The sequence below is a fragment of the Schistocerca serialis genome, chromosome 6 (assembly GCF_023864345.2).
Source record: "Schistocerca serialis cubense isolate TAMUIC-IGC-003099 chromosome 6, iqSchSeri2.2, whole genome shotgun sequence".
Taxonomy (NCBI): Eukaryota; Metazoa; Arthropoda; class Insecta; order Orthoptera; family Acrididae; genus Schistocerca; species Schistocerca serialis.
Genome location: NC_064643.1, coordinates 548,090,627 through 548,112,832, shown reverse-complemented (window position 1 = coordinate 548,112,832; position 22,206 = coordinate 548,090,627). Strand labels below are relative to the sequence as shown.

The window sequence follows — 22,206 nt, the reverse complement described above, 5'->3', positions numbered from 1 at the left end:
ATTTTCGCTCTGCAGGGGAGTGTGCGCTGATATGAAACTTCCTGGCAGATTAAAACTGTGTACCCGACCGAGACTCGAACTCGGGACCTTTGCCTTTCGCGGGCAACTGCTCTACCACTGAGCTACCGAAGCACGACTCAGGCCCGGTACCCACAGCTTTACTTCTGCCAGTATCTCGTCTCCTACCTTCCAAACTTTACAGAAGTTCTCCTGCGAACCTTGCAGAACTAGCACTCCTGAAAGAAAGGATATTGCGGAGACATGGCTTAGCCACAGCCTGGGGGATGTTTCCATCATTTCCAGAATGATGGAAACATCCCCCAGGCTGTGGCTAAGCCATGTCTCCGCAATATCCTTTCTTTCAGGAGTGCTAGTTCTGCAAGGTTCGCAGGAGAGCTTCTGTAAAGTTTGGAAGGTAGGAGACGAGATACTGGCAGAAGTAAAGCTGTGGGTACCGGGCCTGAGCCGTGCTTCGGTAGCTCAGTGGTAGAGCATTTGCCCGCGAAAGGCAAAGGTCCCGAGTTCGAGTCTCGGTCGGGTACACAGTTTTAATCTGTTGAGATCACCGAAGTTAAGCACTGTCGGGCGTGGCGGGCGCTTGGATGGGTGACCATCCAGCCGCCATGCGCTGTTGCCATTTAAAAAAATAAAAAAAAAATAAAAAAAATCAGTCTGCTTTCGGCCGGTGAGCGGCGAGGACGTCTTGTTTACGTCCCGTCCGCAGAGTCGCAGTCCCGTCCGCAGAGTCGCGAGCGGGCGTAGTTTGTTTACTTCCTCGCCGCAGCTAATACTCGCGTCCGTTAACACTGCGTCGCCATGGCTCATTCGTACAGAAAATCTACCATCAAGATCAGCTTCCAGCCCGACTACGCACGATCACGAGCCTTTGAAGTCGAACGATTTATCCGTGACGAAGTTCAAATACCAACACAGCACATCATCGGTATCCACCTATCCATCACAAGCAGCGTCGTTTGCGTCAAGATGGTCGATGACGAGTTATGTCACGCAGTTGTGAACATATGCGCGAACACTCTCAAGTTCAAGCACTCTGATGGTCACATCGGAGAGGTTACTGTTGACCATGCTGGACTAGGATTACGCACACTAAGAGTCTTCGAACTCCCTTTCGAAGTGCCACCGGACGTCGTTACCTCAGCTTTCCGCCCTTATGGAACGGTAATTAGCCACGTGGCCGAAAAATGGAACACCTTCGAGACGTACCAAGTCCTCAACGGCGTCCGACAAGTGAAAATTGAATTAAAGAAACATGTGCCGTCCTACTTAGTCATAGGTGGCTGTCGAGCAATAATAATGTACGACGGCCAACCTCGTACTTGTTCTGGTTGCGGCCAGGAGGGTCATGTGCGCTCGGCGTGTATTCAACGTCGGGTTACACAACTTCCATTGCATGACACGACACCACCTCCTACACTCACGGCCCTCCCCCTCAATTACGCAGAGGTAACACGATCGACCGTCATGACAGACGACAACCCCCCCGGAAGACAGGAAGCGTTAGAATGCGCACCTGTCGCCGGTCCTGGATTGACCAACACCATTACGGTGTCTGCAGGGGTTGAAGAACGCCGCCCATCGACTCCACATGAAGATTCGGACGAGAGAATGGAACTCGACGCTAGGGTTGTACCGACCTCTGCCTTTCTCCCTGAGGGGGATGCTATACGGGAACCACAAACTCTTTCGGACTCAGAAACCCACGTCCGCAAACAAAGGTCACCGAGAAAACATAAAAAGCGACGTCGCACACCCTCAGACGATTGCCTCCAGCGGACGTCTTCTCCAGTTGACGACCGGACGGCCGACGAAACGACGAGGAGAATGGATGACACGAGATCGCCCTCACCTGTCACTTTGTCTGATTTTGACAAATCCGATTCCGCTCCCTCGGACAAACGGATGGCCAGCACAGCGCCCGCCGTTGGTACACAACCGGAAACAACTGCGGATTTACCCTTAGTCACTCAGCCCACAAGTGTTCTACCGCAGCCACAGTTAACTTGCGGACCTTGGGCGGATGACCTTGAAGACAATTCTACGGCCGCTGTGGTGGATGAGGAGAGGGGTCTCTCCTCCCACACCTCGGCCCCTCCCGAGTAGCAACAGATGACGGCGCGGACGCGGCCAGCAGATCACAGGCCCCACCTTTTACGGCGACATTGACGGCAGCCCCCACCGCAGGAGACGATCTACAAACCTATCGCTTAACGACCATCAACATTAACACCATTCGGACACGTACGAAGTTGTCGCTGCTCCAAGACATGCTCAATGCAGCACACGTTGACATTGTCTTTCTCCAAGAAGTCTTCGTCGACGATTTCCCGGGTATGTATGGTTATACGGCTCATGTGTCCCACGCCTCGCCAACTAACAGTGGAGTCGCCATTCTCCTCAGAGAGGGCCTCGAGGCGGACGAAGTCCGATATCTCCCCGACGCTAGAGGAATGGCCGTAACGGTGCAAGGCGTCCGGTTTATCAATGTGTACGCCCCTTCCGGAACGAATCGCCGTCGTGACCGATCGCTCTTCTTCGCAGAAGGAATAGCACCGCTTTTTCAGGGCAGGCACGATGACTTGATATTAGGGGGCGATTTCAATTGCACCCAAGCACCTAAAGATCAGCTGCCACGCCATTCACCGTGCCCCGAACTTGGGACACTCATCGGCGATCTCCAGCTTGTAGATACATGGGAACATGTCCGAGGAAATAGACCGGGATACACCCATTTCACGAGTCACTAGTCTAGTCGCATCGATAGGATTTACGTCTCCCGTTCTCTCGCGGCAACGGTGAGTGACGCGGAGGTGTGGCCAGTAGCCTTTTCTGATCACGAGGCCTATATATGTGTCGTCACCCTTCGTCGCCAACGGGTGTGGCGCAGTCGACATCCCTGGAAATTAAACCTTGCTCATCTCGCTTCTCCGGACTGTCGACGCGCCATCGAAGACACGTGTAGTTTGTGCGTCCGCCGCCTCCCAACGTATCCTACGTCGATTAGTTGGTGGTTAACCTGCGCCAAGCCGGCCCTACGGCGAACCTTTATTACGTATGGTCGTGAGATTGCTGCTTGGAGGCGGCAGACCCTTGATTTTTATTTCACCGTCCTTCGCGAATGCGCCTCCTTGCCACCCACACCGAAACGACAACTGACAGTTCAGCGTGCGAAAGCACAGATCGTAGCACATATGCGCCGACACCTCGAAGGGACAATCGTCCGAGCGCGGACACACGACAGACTCGCAACGGAACGACCCAACATGTACCACGTCATCCGAGAACGTACACTGCGAAGACGGGCGCTGATACATGCCATCACCACTGAGGACGGCCTTCATCACACCACACAACGCGATATTGCTGCAGCCTTCTTCGACCATTACGCGCGACTTTATTCTGCTCAATGTTCCGACCCGACGACGGTGACAGCAGTCTCACAACTGGTTTACGGCATTGTCCCACAGGATTTACAAACTGAATTATTGAACGACATTACGGAAGGCGAAGTTATCGACGCCATCGGTAAAGGAGCGGCGAATAAGTCTCCTGGCCCCGACGGGCTCCCTGTGGAGTTTTATAGAACTTTCCAGTATTTACTGGCTCCCAAGTTAACAGACATCTGTCGGGAGCTTATGTCCCCCGCGGTGCCGCTCCCTGCGACCTTCGTAGAAGGAATAATTATACCGGTTCACAAACCTAAAGGTGGGGCTCGAATACAAGATTACCGCCCGCTAACACTCGTCAACTGCGACATGAAGATATTCACCAGACTATTAGCAAACCGTCTACGACCGACCCTACCTTACGTCATCTCGCCAGATCAGACTTCCCTAGGGGGTATCAACAACATCCACACAGCACTGTGTCGATACCGTGACTTAATAGCCCTAGCCAGGGCACGCCCCATCCCGGGAGCGCTGGCATCACTAGATTTTAGCCAAGCGTTTGATCGAGTGGATCACGCGTACCTAACGTCCGTTCTCCAGCACATGCAGTACCCACAGCAATTCACAGCCGTCGTGATGCGCCTACTCCGAGGGGCGACTTCCAAAGTGCTCGTTAACGGGCGTCTCTCGCAGTCCCTCCCGATTTTCCGCTCCGTCCGTCAAGGCTGCCCCTTGTCGACGTTACTATATGCTCTGGCACTGGAACCGCTCCTCTGTGGTCCCCGTCAACGCCTCACCGGTCTTACCCTACGTGACGTCACATTTCGCTGTACAGCATATGCAGACGACCTGGTTCTCGTGTTCCGCAATCGCGACGATGTCAACAGAGCACTGGAATGGATTACCACGTACGGTGTGGCTTCCGGCAGCTGTCTCAACGTCGCCAAATCGGTCGCCATGGCCATAGGAGACGGGTTGACCCCAGCGTGTGTCGAACCCCTACAGCTTCGTGGCACTATCAAATGTCTCGGAATAGAGTTTCACGACGACATACGGCGCACCGCGGCTCTTAACTACCGCCGCTTATTACAACAAATTCGGGTCCAGATCTTCAACCTTCGTCTGCGGACCCTCGACATTCTCCAAAGGACACACTTCGTTAATGTTTACCTCGCATCGCGCCTTCCACACATAGCGCGTGTTCTCCCAATACCGTTACTGATGGCTCGACGACTATTAGCGGCATTCGGAGCCTACGTCAGTACAGGCATGCTCTTCAAAGTCAGTTATGAGTCACTGACCCTTCCCCCAGAAAGGGGAGGTCTTGGCCTAATCCATGTCCACGACAGAGCAGTGGCCCTGTATGTCAGCTCACACATCAAGCTGTGGCGCCACCACCCGGAAAGTTTGACAGGTTTGCTGTTGGAGTCCTTAGCTCCGCCGTCCATTATGCCCCACTGACGACGCAAGACATACCCTCACCCGTCTACTACTTCGGGAACTTTTACATTGACCACAGCTATTTCCGTATCGCAGTACCACCGACGAAACAGGCGTCGGCGCGGGATATATATCATGTCCTACAGCAGAGGCGCCCACCAAACATCGTGGAGACCAAAAGCCCTCAGGTTAATTGGAAGGTGGTGTGGAAGACGATTCACGCGATTCCACTGGACACAGCCGTCCGATCCACATGGTACATCACAGTCAATGGTAAACAGATCACCCGATCACGCCTCCACAAGATAAACATGGCGGAATCGCCTCTCTGCGTAGACTGCGGGATACCAGACACGGACGAACACCGTCTCACATGTGGCGCGGCAGACGACGTATGGCGCTTGGTGCGACAAATTTTGTCGTATTTTCTACGAGTGACTCCGGAACACATTACACCTCGGTTTCTACTATTTCCGGATCAACAGTATTTCCCGCGCGCCAAGACCAACGCTGTCACGTGGATCCGTGCGCATGCGGTACACTACTTATTTCACGATGGACCTAAAGATGTATTAGACTTTTGGAACTACCTACAAGAACGTCGTTGCAAGATCGTACGGAACCCAAAATACAGACAGTATTTTTCTAATTACTTAGGGAGTGCCCTACGCGACCCTCCACGCAGTTGGATCATCAACAGGTAGGAGAAGATACCCATTGAGTGAGCTGACATGACTAAGTTCGATTCTCGGTGGAACAACATGATATACGTGAAGACGTACCTGGATGATGAAGCGTAAGGAGAGTAGCGACACACCCTTCTGCATCCTGTATGAAGCACTTTTTTTTCGTTTTCCCCATATACATTACCTCGGTATAGGAACGTGCCGAGACATTGTTTTCTTTTTCTCAGAGCACGATGCGGTGCTAGATACATTTATTTTTGTTGTGGTATAAAGTAAAACCACATTAAGAATGTATTAAAAACAGTAAATAAAAATAAATAAATAAATAATAATTCCCACAAAAGATTTCCCCTTCCCATCCCTGATTCCTTGACGGACGAGGGGGACACTGCGACCAGGCCTCGAGTTACGACCCCTGATTGCTCTGCCTTCCGCGCCCTCCCTCACCTTCTAAAAAAAAAAAAGAAAAAAAAATCTGTCAGGAAGTTTCCATTACTTTGATGTTTGCCAATGGCACTATATGACCCTAATTCTGTCTGCGATATCGAAGTACTTGGAAGATCAGCTCAGAGGTACAGACAGTGTCTTAGAAACAAGATATAAGAAAAATCAGTAAAAGTATAAAAAATGATGTTATTTAAATAAACACGTATGGTACTGCGGGATTTAGATAAGGAAATTAGATATTGACAGTAGTAGAAAAATTTTATTGTTTGGAAAGCTAAATAATTGACGATGGCCAAAGTAAAGGGAAAATAAAATTATGAACACTAAACTAATATATATATATATATATATATATATATATATATATATATATATATATATATATATATACTAAGACCATGCAGCTCGTTAGAATGAAATTATAATGAAATGAACACCCTTAGCTGCTTAAAGGCGTGACATACGTCAACGGGGCTAGATGAAAATGTCCGAAAGAACAGATACCATCTTAGTATATATATAGTTAAGGCTCACCGGCCACTTGACCACCTTCTTCTTCACTGCGAATGCACAAACAGTGGCCGAACTCTTACGGGAATCGGCAACGCACCGCGAGTAATGAGTATAATGGGCGGGGGCACTACGAACGTACTGCGGGACAATAGCTTGAGAATGTGGGTTTCGCGGGAGGCGTGCCAGAGATAAATCCCTGCAGTCACGCTCTCCTGTGTGTCCTCGGTGGCTCAGCTGGGTAGAGCGTCTGCCATGTAAACAGGAGATCCCGGGTTCGAGTCCCGGTCGGGGCACACATTTTGATCTGTCCACGTTGACGTATGTCAACGCCTGTAAGCAGCTAAGGGTGTTCATTTCATCGTAATTAAAAATAATATTCTTAAATCCAGTGTTTGTTTCGAGTACCCTCTGTGGTGCGTTTACCTTTAGATACATTACGGAGCTATAACCAGAGAGTTAGCCACACACCCGGCAATCTCCAGTATTGTGCCACAAAGTAACAATCCGTCGCCACACAGATCGCGCATGTAACAGCAACTGCCTTATGCTTCTTCCCTACGACTTCAAAATTTTCTATCAATGCGTCGATAGTGTCGTCTGACGTCACAGATAGTGCTGACAGCAGCGCTGCCTCCTGCTTCTTCCTGACACCAGACAAATAGTTCGCAGATGAAAATATTTCGTGGGTCGCAGATTTAAGTTGCCGCACATGTTCACTCGGCCGTTTGTCGCAGATCGAGCCGTCTCATTTCCGGTCATTGCACCAGTTAAGCAGCAGTCGCTAAACAGCTGTTAACGGGTGATCGTCAACTATTCAATGACGTATGTCGAGGTGTTTATTCACTGAGAGGCTGAACTTATAACTGTCGTCGACGGTAGTCCATACTGAGTTAGATTACTTAGTCATCTCTGTCAGGTTAGACCAGCGTTCAGAACTTTTACTTCAACGGGACGCCTTTATCGTCATACTAAAACAGAGTTACATTGCCCTGTCACGAGGCAGTCGCAGCGTGTCAGCAGGCCACCTTATCACAGTAACTGATTCTGTGGTAGCTGGTTCGCTTCTGCTACTTTGGTGAATACAGCACTCTGTCACATCCAATGCAAACTTCTAGGCTAAAATCAGACTGATGAGGAGGGAACTGAATAGGGAGTCCATTGTGGCTTCTTTATAGATTCGCACTCGTAGAGAATTTGGTGGTACCTGTGTGACGGTGGCGGTGTTGGCCTCGCGGTCCCGCGTGACTCTGAGCACAGGGTAGCCGGCGTTGTTGGTCCATGAGTGGAGAATGTCGAGAAGGTTGTTGCCCCCGAAGCTGAGATTCGCGTCAGTCGCTGCCTCCACTAGAGAGGTGAGCAGGTCGTCCTGCATGGCCGCTTCGAACTTCCTGCAAAATAGAAACAGACCACATCAACTAAAACTGTGTACTGTGAACATAAACAGATAGTGGTTGACTTGTGACAGTACTTACTTGTACCCCGTACTGATGCCTCTGACGAAGAAAGAAAAAGTTATATGCTCACTGTTAAAATGCTCACAAAAGCGTTAACACAAAGTTTTAAGGAGCCTAAACCTCAAAAACATTCCCCGCAAGATGACAGTACTGGAATCTCTTCCTTTTTTACAAATCAAGCACTGCAACTAAAATAACGTCTGATTATCTACTTAAAATGTGAACTGTTTCCTTTACACTCAAAGCTTTTACGCTGAAGCACCAAAGAAACTGGTATAGGCATGGGTATTGAAATACAGAAATATGTAAATCGGCAGAATACGGCAGTGCGATCGGCAACGCTTATATGACACAAGTGTCTGGCGCAGTTGTTATATCGGTTACTGCTGCTACAATGGCAGGCTATCAAGATATAAGTGAGACTGAACGTGGTGTTATAGTCGGGGCACGAGCGATGGGACAGCGTCTTCGAAGTAGTGATGCAGTGGGGATTTTCCTGTACGACAATTTCACGAGTGTACCGTGAATATCAGGAATTCGGTAAGACATCAAATCTCCGACATCGCTGCGGTCTGGAAAAGATCCTGCAAGAACGGAACGAACGACGATTGAAGAGAATCGTTCAACGTGACAGTAGTGCAACCCTTCCGCAGATTGCTGCAGATTTCAATGCTGGGTCGTCAACAAGTGTCAGCAACGAAACTACATCGATTTGGGCTTTCGGAGCTGTAGGTCCACTCGTCGTGTTAAGGTTATTGTGTGATGCACACCTGGATAAATTCATACAAGCACAATGGTCCTTTTAGTCACATCAAAATTTATTTAAATGCAATGCTGAATATGTCATTGCCCATTTCATTAGTCAGCATTAGCTTTAAGCTCCTTGTTGTGACCATCAGACACTTTGAGTGCTGACTGTGAATTAGGCTACGTAGTTGAGCCATGGGCACTCTTAATTTTCAGTATATCTATGAAATGATAACAAAGAAAATTTTAAATCTAAAGTGCCACACTTAGTGTTTCAGAAGGACCTGCTATGGAATCAATATCTCTCCTCTCAGCACATCTCCTATGATTTTGAGTTTTAGTATTTCCCAGATTTGGCATACAGGGTTTGTAGCATATAGTAAGTTACTTCATAGTGTGGCAGCATCACTGTGGGCACGCGAGAAGCATAGAAAAGCAAGACTGTTTCTCAAGTATGTGCTTTCCTTTCCCTTTGCGCAGACAGGCTTACAGTCGCAAGGAGCCACTCTGAAACATAGGTGACCGGCTTTCAGTGTCTTTTGTTAGTCTTTGTATCTTATCGTATCTATTGAAACTGAATTTCTCCGCAATCAATGTAACATTCTATATATTTATATGGGTATGGTGTCTGTTCTTTCGGACCTGCAGCGGTCTAGAACGCAATTAGAATTATATTAATACCTTCCGCTGCTGATGGGCTTTAATGTATATAAACAGGTACAGATGAAAATGTGTGCCCCTCTGGGTCTCGAACCCAGGATCTCCTGCTTACATGGCAGATGCTCTATACATCTGAGCCACCTAGGGCACAGTCGCACTATCCTCATTTTTCCCAGTCATTAATTAATTTTTTTGATAGTGCTGTTGTGGTGATTATAATGATTATTGGAATAATAGATCTAATGAAGACTCTTGTAGATAGGACTAGGATAGTTTTTCTTGATTTATTCCAGTCTTTCTGACTGGAAGTAAAATGTACTATTTATACCAGAAAAACAATTATCTATGTCATCAAAAAGTTGAGATATATAGGAAGAGTCATACTACATCCACGAAGTGTCAATATCATGTTGCTGCTTCAAATCCAAAGTGATGTCATGGTGAGAATTGATTTATTGAGTGTCGAAGTAAGTATGTTGTCAAAAAGATTGTCCCAATAATTACATGGAGTCCATGGAATCCTGTTGCAACAAAGAATGTTGATCCATGTACTGTGTCTGCGATAGTAAAAGGTGCTTCTCAATACTCATATGCTTGAAGTATTGTGAAATACAATCTTAACAGTACTATGAAGAATAAGCATTGTAGTGCTTGAGTGTGGTGAGATTCTATAAGACCTTGGTGTGCTCAGGTTACAGTTGGCCCCAAGGCTAAAAGAATAGCTATATTAAGTAATGGACTTTGTATAGGGCTAATAGGGTTAAAAGGTTGAATTCCTATTGGAGGCCATAGATACCTAGTTCAATTGTTGGTGCTAGTCTTCTACCAAAGAAGGCTCAGAAGAATGATACAAAGAATAAGACTTCTGACACAAGAAATAAAATTATTCCTCATTGTAATCCAATTGAAACAAATCATGTATGCAATCCTTGATATGTTCCTTCCTGGACTACATCTCATCATCTTTGAATTATAGTAAATAAATTAATTCAAAATCCATAATATTAAATAGGTGGTATCATTTTGCTTATCCTGATACTGGAACTATTGCTCAAATTCCTCCTTTTAATGGTCAAGGCTCTTGTTACTACTCGTGCTTCTGTATTTATAGGTAGAATTGTCGAATTATCTACACCTAGAAATCGAAGTCCATCGTTTTGTAGATCCTGCTATGGTGTTATATAAGTGTCAAATTCTACATCTAGTTAGTCTGAATATTCATATCTTCAGTATCATTGTTGACCAATTGTTTTAATTGTGATTATTGCATCTACTGAATCATAAAGTAAATTTAACAGTCATAGTGAGGGATGTGCAACAAAAATTAGGGTGACTGCTGGTATTGCTGTCAGATAGTTTCAATTAGATGTCCATGAGGTATATTCGGTTTGTATAAGCAATAAAATGTATGTATGTAAGGCTGTAGCCTACAATTACTGTAATTAGTAATAATAAAACCATAGTATGGTCGTGGAAGAATGATAATTGCTCCATTAATGGTGAGGCTCCATCTTGAAGTGATAAATTTGATCATGTTGACCTTATGATTTCTAATATAAGGTCAAACCTTTATTTGTAGAGCTTAAATCTGCTGCACTAATCGGCCATATTAGGCTCTAGAAATTAATGATGATTCTGAGTAACTATGTTCTGCAGACAGATTATTTTGTAACCATTCTGTTGATCTACTTATATTAGCTCTAAATATGATTGTTCGGTTTGTAGCTATTCTTTCTCATATGATTACAATAAATATAATGACTCCTGCAATAGAAATTGTAGTCCTAATTCTTGAAACTACATTTCATGATGCATATGCATCCAGGTAGTCTGAGTATTGCCATGGTATTCCTGCTAATACTAAGAAGTGTTGAGGGAAGAATGTCAATTTTACTCCAATGAATATAACTGTGAACCGAATTTTTAACTATGTATTGTTTATGGTTAGCCCTGTAAACAGTGGTTATCATTGAATAACACCCCCTATAATTGCAAATACTGCTCCTATAGATAATATATAGTGGAAGTGGGCTACTACATTATATGTATCATGCAATACAATGTGAAGGGGTGAATTTGCTAATACTAATCCTGTTAATCCACCAATTGTAAATAGGAAAATAAACCCTAGAGCTCATAATAATGGTGGGTTAAACTTGAATTTAGTTCCATACAATGTAGATAATCATCTGAATACCTTAATTCCTGTAGGTACAGTAATAATTATTGTTGCTGATGTGAAGTATGCTCATGTATCAACATCAATTCCTACTGTAAATATATGATAAATCATATTAATCCACTTGACAGTATGGCATAAATTATACTTAGTGTTCCAAATGATTAAATTTTCCCCCTTTCTTGGCATACAATGTGTGAAGTAATACCAAATCCTGATGAAATAAAAATGTAATCTTATGGGTGTCCAAAGAATCAAAATAAATGTTGATATAGTATTGGATCTCTCCCTCCTGTAGGGTCAAAGACTGATGTGTTTAGGTTTCCATCTGTTAGTATTATGGTAATACCCCTGCTAAAACAGGAAGTGAAAGAAGAAGCAGAAGGGCTGTGAGCTGAAAATGTAATTCATACATAATAATAAAGTATAATTATAGTTAGTACAACTATGATTGCTATGTTGTTTACTATAAGTGATTGTATAACAATCCATTTTGGCAGGAACCCCAGGAATGGTGGTAAACCTCCTATGGATAAGAGTGATAAGAATATTATAAATTTAATTTCAGTTTTTATGTTTCTGGCTGAGTAAATTTGGTTTATAAAGAATAAATTTATTTGCTTAGATAGTAAAACTATAATTAGTCTTAGTAAAGAATAAATATTAAAATATAATTCCCAGGTGTTTTCTCTAATGGTCAGAGATCTGATTATTCAGCCTAAATGTCTAATTGAGGAGTATGCTAGAAGTTGTCAAAGAGATATTTGATTTAAGCCTCCTATTGCTCCAATGATAATTCTTAAAATGATAATGGTTCAAATAAATGTTCTTAGTTGAGTACAATACGATAGTACTATTATTAGGGCAATTTTTGTCATGTTATTAATGTTAAGCAGTTTTTTCAGCTTGAACCACCTATGACGTCTGGGAATCAAGAATGGAAAGGCTCAGCCCCAATCTCTAATACTAATCTGGATCTGATTATTATTGAGATAATAAATTCTCTTTCTCATCCTATTGGATATTTTATTTGAATCAGCAGAATTGAAAATAATAGTATTGTTGATGTTATTTCTTGGACAATAAAATATTTAATTGATGATTCACTTATCATTATGTTCTTATTTCTTGTTAAAAGTGGAATAAATGAAAATAAGTTGATCTCTAGTCCTGTTCAAATCCCAAACCAGGAATTTGATGAAATGGACAGGATCGTTCCTATAATTTATGTTGATAGGAAGAGAAGTTTTGTAAAGTTGTCAGTCATTAAAAAGAAGGGGAATGGTATCTCTATACATGGGATATGAACCGATTAGCTTGAATAGCTTACCATTTTGCATTAAGATGTGTGATGCACATTAGTTTTTGATACTAAGGAGAGTAGTTTAATTCTATCTTATGTTATATGTCTAATGAAGGTAATTTTATTTGCTTGATTGATCCTATCAAGGTAAGCCTTTAATCACACACACCATTTGTTTTTGTATTTAACAAATAAATTAAAAATTTTTTAAAAATTAATTTGTGTATAATTTTGTTTATCTTGTATTAAACTGTTGTAGATTTTGGCAATTTTCGTTTTATTTATATACATATACAATAAATAATTTATATTAAAATAACACATTTAATTACATACATACTTATAAGTTTTTTATTAATATTAAATGATTATTTTAATACATACATGAGGGCTATCCACAAAGTACATTACGTTTTGGAATTAAAAATAAAGTATTGGAAATTTTTTTTATTATACACAGATGAAAGCCACACTTAAATACTACTTTTCTACATAGTTGCCATCTAAATTATGGCACTTATAGTAGCGATGGACGAGCTTGGAAATTCTTTCGTCGTAAAATTCGGCCGCCTGCGCCTTCAACCACGTGGTTACCTCTTCTTGAAGCTGTGCATCATCATCAAAATGCTGCATAGCCAACCACTTCCTCATTGCTGGAAATAAGTGGAAGTCGTTTGCTGCCAGGCCGGGACTGTACGGCGGATGAGGAAACAACTCCCACTTAAAAGATGCGAGAACTTCACGAGTGGCATTTGCCGTGTGGGCCCAGGCGTTGTCGTGAATCAGCATGATCTTTGAGCCCAACTTTCCCCTGTGCTTGTTTTGTATTGCTCTTCTGAGGTTGTGCAGAGTTTGGCAATACCTTTGAGAGTTTATTGTAGTGCCTCTTTCCATGAAATCCACAAATATCGTATTTCTACCGGGTTACTTATTAACCACGTGGTTGAAGGCGCAAGTGACCGAATTTTACAACGAAGGAATTTCCAAGCTCGTCCATCGTTACGATAAGTGCCTTAATTTAAATGGCAACTACGTAGAAAAGTAGTATTTAAGTCTGGCTTTCATCTGTGTATAACAAAAAATTTTCCAATACTTTATTTATTTTTTATTCCAAAACGTAATGTACTTTGTGGATAGCCCTCGTATTTGCCTAGGACTATTGCTACTAATGTTTTTAGCTTAAAATAGGTTTTAGTATTATAAATTACATAACCAATTGTAATTAATACTTTATATTATTATAACTGGATATAATAAATAAGATTAACTTTATTTCATGTAAATTATTGTTTTAATAATAAACAATTGTTTAAATTATAATATTATAATTATTTAAATATCAATGAATGGATTATTAAATTTAAGTTAATTTAATATAAAGGTAATTTTTTGTGAATAACATATTGTAATAAATTACATATTTGTATCAGATATATTTATTATATTATTTAATCTTTCTTTATTATTAGTAAAAAGAAAGATGAAATAGAAAGATGTAATATAAAAATTTATTGGTATACAGGTTCCATATTTATCTTTCCTTATATACAAAGGACAAGTTGTTATGGTCATGAATGGGGTGTGGTTTTGTTCCTATTTTTCCCTTTTTTATATTCTTTAAATATTAGTATTTCTTCTTTTATCTCATGTTGTTTAATTTTTTATTTCTGTTGTTTATTCCTTAAAGTTTTATTCTTGCTTGTTTATTCACTTTTCATTTGTATTATAGATAAGTTTCGTTAAACTAAATGTTCGTTTTGCAGTAATTTGATTTTTATTATCAAGTGATCTTGGATTTAGTATTGGAATAATTCCTGCCAGCAGCCATGGTTATACGATTGATACAAGTAAATATTATTTGTTAAATCAGTTGTTTATATTATTTGGGCTAAAATATAAATTTTTAAGGTGAAATCTTAAAATTTATTTATAGCTCTTTTTATGAATCTGTGAAATTTAAATAATAAACTGGGATTAGGTACTCTGTTATTTTCAATGTTAACTATACTTACCAGGGTAATATTAGTTAAGGACTTTAAACCCAAAGAATTTGGCAGTAACTCATTCCATTAAGAGGAAACACCCCTGTGATTGATAATACACGATTTACTCTACTTAATTTACTTGTTTGTATCTCTCCTTTATGAGAAAATCTTTTTAAAGCTATAATTATCAGGATTTATATTTATAAAATATTTCAGATCAAGATACAGCTTATAGATAAAAGGAGGAGGGTTACACTAGATTTTTGTCTATAATGGATTTGATGGTGGAATGCTGTTGATGAAGGTAGATTTTGTAGTAATATGATTTATTTAATTGAACTGATATTGGCTCTGAGGTGTGTACACTTTTGTCTGTCACTCTCATTATTGATTACTCTATTTGAATTATTTTAAGGTACCTTCAATTTAGATGAGATAAGTTGTAACATAGCAGATGTACTGAGAAGTGTATCTAGGAAGAAGTTCAAGATATAACTTATTATTAAAGTATTTCACTTATACTGAAATGTTTTCTGTGCAAATCATGATGTTTTGATTATTTATTTTATTATATTGATTTTTCGTTTATTTAATTATATAATATAAATAATTTTGTTGTTTTATTTCTTCATTTATTTTACAGAACTGATTTTTTAAATTATAGTATATTGGTAGTGTAAGTGTTTCATGAAATTTATTAGAGTAGATTTTATTTGTTGTACCTTTTGTGTCAGGCTTTATCAAAATTTTAGTATTTATATTACTTGTTTCAATTCATGTTGATTTATAAATAATTTATAGTTAATGTGTCATAATCATTGTTAAATTATTTATGGAAATGAGATGTTAATCATTTCCTAAGGTATCTAGTTTCTTAAGAAAAAATTTAATTTTTTAAAGCTGATTGTGTTTATTTAATTTTTCGAATATAAATAGTAACTTATTTATTCTTTAAGGGATAAGCTTTAAAGTTATTAACCTATAATTTGCTTTTTTAAATATAATAGTAGACTTTAAACCAGGTACCTTTAAGATTACATTTTAGTTGATTATTTTAAGTTTTGATTTTATAATTACTTTAGATTTTGTATTAAGATTCTTAATTTAATTTATTAATCTTTATAGTAATGATAGAATGAGTATATTTATTTGTATAAAAATTTTACCCTTTAAAGCCGCACAGGATTAACCAAGCGGTCTCAGGTGCTGCAGTCATAGACTGTGTGGCTAGTCCTGGCAGAGGTTAGAGTCATCCCTTGGGCATGGGTGTGTGTGTTTATCTTTAGGATGATTTTGGTTAAGTAGTGTGTAAGCTTAGGGACTTATGACCTTAGCAGTTAAGTCCCATAAGATGCCACACACATTTGAACATTGTTTTTACCGTTTAAACTTATTATAAGGAACTAGGCAAAATTGATTTTCGCTTGGTTATCAAAAACATATCCTCCTGAAAATATTTTGAGGCCTGGCCTGCTCACTGAGCGAATTTTTAAAGAGCCACAGTATTTTGGTCATGCAAAGGTAGCATAATCATTAGTATCTTAATTAGTAGCTGGAATGAATGGCTTGGCAAGAAATCAACTGTCTCCTAATAAATTTTTGAATTTATTTATGAAATCAAAAGGCTTAAATATATCTTTAGGATGAGAAGACCCTATAGAGCTTAACATTTTACTTTTATATAGTTTTTTATTGGTCTTTCTATATTTAATAATAATGTTTTGTTGGAGTGACATAAAGAATAAATAAACTCTGCATTATTGTATCATTGATTTATGTTTGTTGTTTTGATCCATAATTTATGATCATAAGATCAAGTTACCTTAGGGATATCAGCATAATTGTTTTTGAGAACTGATATTGACAAAACAGAATGAAACCTCGATCTTGGATTAGGAAAAAATTTCGGTGCAGGAGCCCAATCATTGGGTCTGTTTGACCTTTAAATTCTTACAAGTTCTGAGTTCAGACTGGCATGAGCTGGTCGATTTCTATCCTAAGATTATTAACCCATATTACTACAAAAGGACCATATTGTTAAAAAATTTTAATGTTATTAATTAATATTAATTGGGTTACTATTTTGACAGATTAATGTGTTGAATTTAGTATTCATTTATGTAGAGTTTTTCTACAAATAGTACTGATACTTTATGATTTGTTTATCTTTATTCTGAAATTTATTTTGCTGGTTATTTGTGATATATACTCTATCGTAGTGTTGAAGTATAGCTCTACGCATAAAATTTTTGTAAATATCGTCAAATGCCATAATTTCAGTTTTCATTTATATCTCTCTTTTGAAGAATCGAAACATGTGCTCAAATCTAGAGATTCTGCAAATGTTAGTGCACTACTACTATGGAATGCAGGCAATTCACAAATGCAAGGTTTTGTCGTCATTTTATGAACTTACACAAAATTTATATTGTCCTTGGCTTCCTTGCTGTTGGCCATATCAGTATAAACATCTTCAGTACGTTCGAAATGTCAGTTTTTGATTATTTTTGTATGTCTTTCCAACCTTCATGCAGTTCGACTGAAGTAGTACTGCACGTAGGCTCTTGCTCCTGCATTTCGCTCAGTACCAAACACACATCATTGTACTGTTCCATGGAAAACTGACATGACAGGTGAATGCATGATATAGCACAGAAATACAGGACATTCAGCTGGCGCTGACCAGTGTACATGAGGCAACAAAGCTATGAGGCAGGTGAATCACAGCACTTAGCAGGTAGCATATGTGACCTCAAAGTGTCTACTTTTATGACGGCCACTCTTCTAACAGACTGGATCCTACCGTGTAACTTTACCCAACTCTGATTTTAAAAATATCCATGTTACAGCCAAGAAACATGTATTTTTGTTCTTTGATTATGCAACAGTGAACAATGAGAATGTCGATTGTGAAGAAAAAATCCAGAATAGATATCTTTTCAATTAACTCATCTCTCACAGCATATTTATTGTTATACTACATCACCTAGATGTTATGACAAAAAAATTCTGTTGTTTTCGATCTTATTTTATTTTCATGGCGACATACTTACATTTTCGTCAGGTACTTGTTGAGGCCTTTCTTCCACACTTCAGTTCCAAGAATGTGTTCTATCATCCTTAGTACTGAGCCAGCTGTGGAATAAAAGATTTTCAGTGAGATTTTGGAATTAGTAATCGAGTAAAACTATTTGTAAGTACTATTAGCTTCAACACAGAATCATCTAAACAATTAAGTTCAAAATAATATTTTTCTATATTTCTCTCTGGTAAATCATTTCATGCATATGCACAGACACATAACATCCATGATTACATAGGTAGCTACTGATTGTGCTATCACATTAAATGAGAAATAAGATGACAGGGGTCGTACTACACAGCTGTTAATAACTTTCAGTGTTCCCATCTCAATGGGACATGTCAGAACAATACTTGAGCTCTATACCTGAGGTGTTATTTAAGTTGAGAATGATTTAGAAAATAGTAGATTATGCAGTCTTGTTTCTGTACAAAAGAAAAGGTACAATAATGTCAAGAAAAGAATTATCCTTACATCATAACAAACTTAAAATCAGTTAGTGGAATGGGGAGAGGAACTAAATAACACCAAATTGGGAATGGTAGGGTTATTACAAGTACTATGGAATATTGAAGAAACAGAGTTTTATTACATAGGAAAAGAAGAACAGAAAATTTTAACGTGAATGTATGACAAAAGCTGAAGAATGATTTTTCATTGCAAAGTTTCAATTAATAATGTATCAGACACCTCAAAAATTAATGGATTTTTCCATAAAGAACATGCTAATCTCTAAATTGTCTTAATTATATAATTTGTATAATAACGTATAAATGTATAACATGGATTTGATGTGGACTGAATCCAACTAAAATGAAAGTAATTGCATTGTATAAAAAAAGAAACTTTAATAATAATTTCAATAATTTAATAATAATTTCAGTTAATTATAGAATATTAAATATAAAGCAAGAAATAAACAACTTACAAGAGAAATCAAGAGTTTCATGCCAATGATAACAAGAATATTACAGAACACACTGAATCAAATAAAACTATTTGCTTATGATCTTGATAGGATGACAGAAAGTAGAAAGGAAATTTGATTAGGGACACATCTGAAACCAGTAAGACTGGGAAGAAAACCAAATAGTATCTTACTTTGAAGAGACATATCATTTAATAAGTTCAGAGGGTCGGAGGCACAATGAAGAACAACAGAGAGACAACTGTATAGCCAATCGAAGCTATACTTAAAAGGCTGCATAGTTGAAGAGATGGATAAGAAATTTATATATTTAATAATGAAAATCATGACAATATATGTATTAATTCCTACAACAAAACTGCTTATTTAAAAATGTTAAAATAAAGTGCTACCACATAATAGTGAAAGTGCGATGCATAAATTGCAAAAATGTTTGGCATTGAATTACAAAAATGGAAAATTAGAACTATAACAAAAAGGATAAATAAGGAAAACGTTAGGTCCACTAACACGTCGTAATTTTGGAATTAAGAAGTAACAATCAAAAAATGAAAAAATTGCTATTCTATGGACAGATTTACGTAATGGATGACAAGGATCTTCAAATATCTTTGATAAAAAGTAAACAACTGTCTGGATTCATGATGTCAAAAAAAAATGTTTTGGTAAGAAACAGCATTAGACAAGAAGAAGTGAAGGAAAGAGAAATGTTTAGGAGGAGTGTTTTCAAGGGATGGAACATTTCCAAGGGGGTAATGGAAAGAGAACACACTGGAAGCGGCCTGAAGAAAGGAAGGAAACCACAGTATAACAGCCAAGGAATACTAAAAGAAAATGAAGGAGCAATGAAAGATGAATTACAATTTGCAATGCATTCCCTAGAGGGCTGTAACGTTGAGAGCAAAGATTGTCATTCTGGAAGTTATGACATGTGAGGTACGCAAAACTGTTCAAGATATATGAAAAGGAAAGGAGGCAAAAGATATTAAATTGTTAATGACGAAGAGTTGTAAAATTATTTACAAATATCTGAGGATGAAGAGAATTTATTGAAATGGGAACAACTGTGTACTTCGTATAATACACAGGAGAAAACAGAAAGCTGTAGACGTAACAGCCACTCACCGTTACGTACAAGATATTCACAAAAATATCACATACCACATAAAACAACACCATGTTTGGAACGCAAAGGAACAAGCTCTCTTTAGAAGCGTATACAACACCATAATCTGCAAGTCTTGAAACAAATTAAGTGATAGAACAATGAATATGTATTTGAGATTTATAGCCATAATCTTCATGTCTTGAAACAAATCATGTGATGGAACAATGAGTATGTATTTGAGATTTATAGATTCTGAGAATGTTTTCCACTCGGCTTCAACGAGATCTGTAGTGACAGCCCTTAAGAAATGAAACACTGACGCAAATTATGTTAATGTACTGAAGAGCATATACATGTCACTTCTGCTTATGTGTCAGACTTCATCTAGACAACGAGGAATTCTCATCCGGAATGTGAAAACATAAAGAGATCTCATATCATAAGAAAAGTTCTCAGAAGTTCTAGATACATTTTTCAGATATTTAAAAGGGGGGAAACAAATATGGAATACGCATTAATGGAACACTACTTCTTCTCCTTCTTCCTCCCATTTCTCTAGAGATTATATGCAGGATTTCCCAGAAATATTTCAACAAACATCGAGAGATAACGTTATAGGAAGGGCAACCAGTGTCTTGTTGTCATCTTGGGTAATAATAAAATGCTTCAAATGTATTTAGTCGTTTGATGTTGGACCACTACCGGTTTTGTAGCACTAAAAGCCGCATCTTCAGGTGAACATCTGCGTAACGATGGAGCCACAAGGAATAACAACCCTGAGATATACAATGGCATGGTAAATTATTTTAAGATTTTTTTTTTAAATATTAAAAACTTTTACACGAGGATATCGAAATGTTAGTACTCACATAAATAAGACATTAAAGCGGAACAGCTCGGAACCTTTTCACCCAAGATTCGTTGTCCGTCAGAACGAAATACCGCTAAAAGACGGTATGTCATAGAATAAAACAGCCAAATTCCAATATAACGGATGGCCCTAAACAAATCATACAATGGTGATCCATTACTAAGGAGAAAATAAGTGAAACTATTAAGACCTAATTTTGGGCCAGAGTGAAAAACCAGTAAGTGGTTGCTACAAAATGGAGGGGTGTTCTACCTGTACCAAATCCGTCAAGTACATAGCTATTGACGGAAAAACGGAACTTGAAAACCGCACTTACAACTTTTCCGATCTTTACGAAATCGCGAACAGCGTATGCGGCCACGTGCTCTGTCATACTGAAAGCAGCAAAATAACACTTTGTCTGTGGACGGCTCGCTCATGCGCTGATGATGCGCGGGCTCGACCGAGGGATACACGAATGGTGAATGAGAACAAGGAATATTGGGACAAATAGTTTTTACGTTTTGTTGTTGTTTTGGGGAGGAGACCAGACAGCGAGGTCATTAGTCTCATCAGATTAGGGAAGGACGGGGAAGGAAGTCGGCCGTGCCCTTTCAGAGGAACGTCCTGGCATTTACCTGGAGCGATTTAGGGAAATCACGGAAAACTTAAATCAGGATGGCTGGACGCTTGATTGAACCATCGTCCTCCCGAATGCGAGTCCAGTATGCTAGCCGCTGCGCTACCTCACTCGGTGGATAAATAGTACAAAAATTTTTTTTCGAAAAACAGTCTGTGGAATAAGAATGTAATAGTGACAGCTGACATACTTTTCGTTAATAACGCCAGTAAGTTTTGCTAAAGCTAGAGAGTGAAAGAGGAACATCATATGCATATATTACGGCAACGAAACAGATCTGCCGGCAGTGTCCACTGAACAAGCTTTTAAAAAAACTGTAAGAAATTTAAAATTCTAAAAAATATTGTTTCATAAAAATGTTTAGAAGAGTTTTTGTACTTTTTATCCCAATATTCCATGTTCTAAGCGGCCGGGGTGGCCGAGTGGTTCTAGGCGCTACAGTCTGGAACCGCGCGACTGCTGTGGTCGCAGGTTCGAATCTTGCCTCGGGTGTGGATGTGTGTGATGTCCTTAGGTCAGTACGGTTTAAGTAGTTCTAAGTTCTAGAGGACTGATGACCTCAGAAGTTAAGTCCCATAGTGCTCAGAGCCATTTGAAACATTTGAACCTTGTTCTAATTCACCATTCGTGTATCCACCAAAAGACCGCCTATCATCGCGCATCATCAGTACATGAACGAGCATTCCACAGGCAAGCTGTTTACTTTCCTGCGGTCAGTAAGACAGAACACACGGGTGCGTCCCCTTTTCGCGATTCCGTATAAATCAGAGAAGCAGT

At 39.5% G+C, this 22,206-nt stretch overlaps 1 protein-coding gene and 1 non-coding gene across 2 annotated transcripts in view; one reads left to right on the top strand and one right to left on the bottom strand.

The window, feature by feature from the left end:
• LOC126484975 (aminopeptidase N-like) overlaps nucleotides 1-22,206 on the bottom strand; it is a 164,578-nt gene that overhangs the window by 73,705 nt on the left and 68,667 nt on the right. Inside the window, exons 8-9 of the mRNA XM_050108579.1 lie at nucleotides 17,875-17,956; nucleotides 7,698-7,881 (exon numbers count right to left, since the gene is read on the bottom strand). Of these exons, the coding sequence (XP_049964536.1) occupies nucleotides 7,698-7,881; nucleotides 17,875-17,956 (266 nt within the window). The remainder of the gene's footprint in view (nucleotides 1-7,697; nucleotides 7,882-17,874; nucleotides 17,957-22,206) is intronic.
• Trnat-ugu (transfer RNA threonine (anticodon UGU)) lies at nucleotides 6,713-6,786 on the top strand. Its single transcript has one exon. It is a non-coding gene; the product is annotated as a tRNA-Thr (tRNA).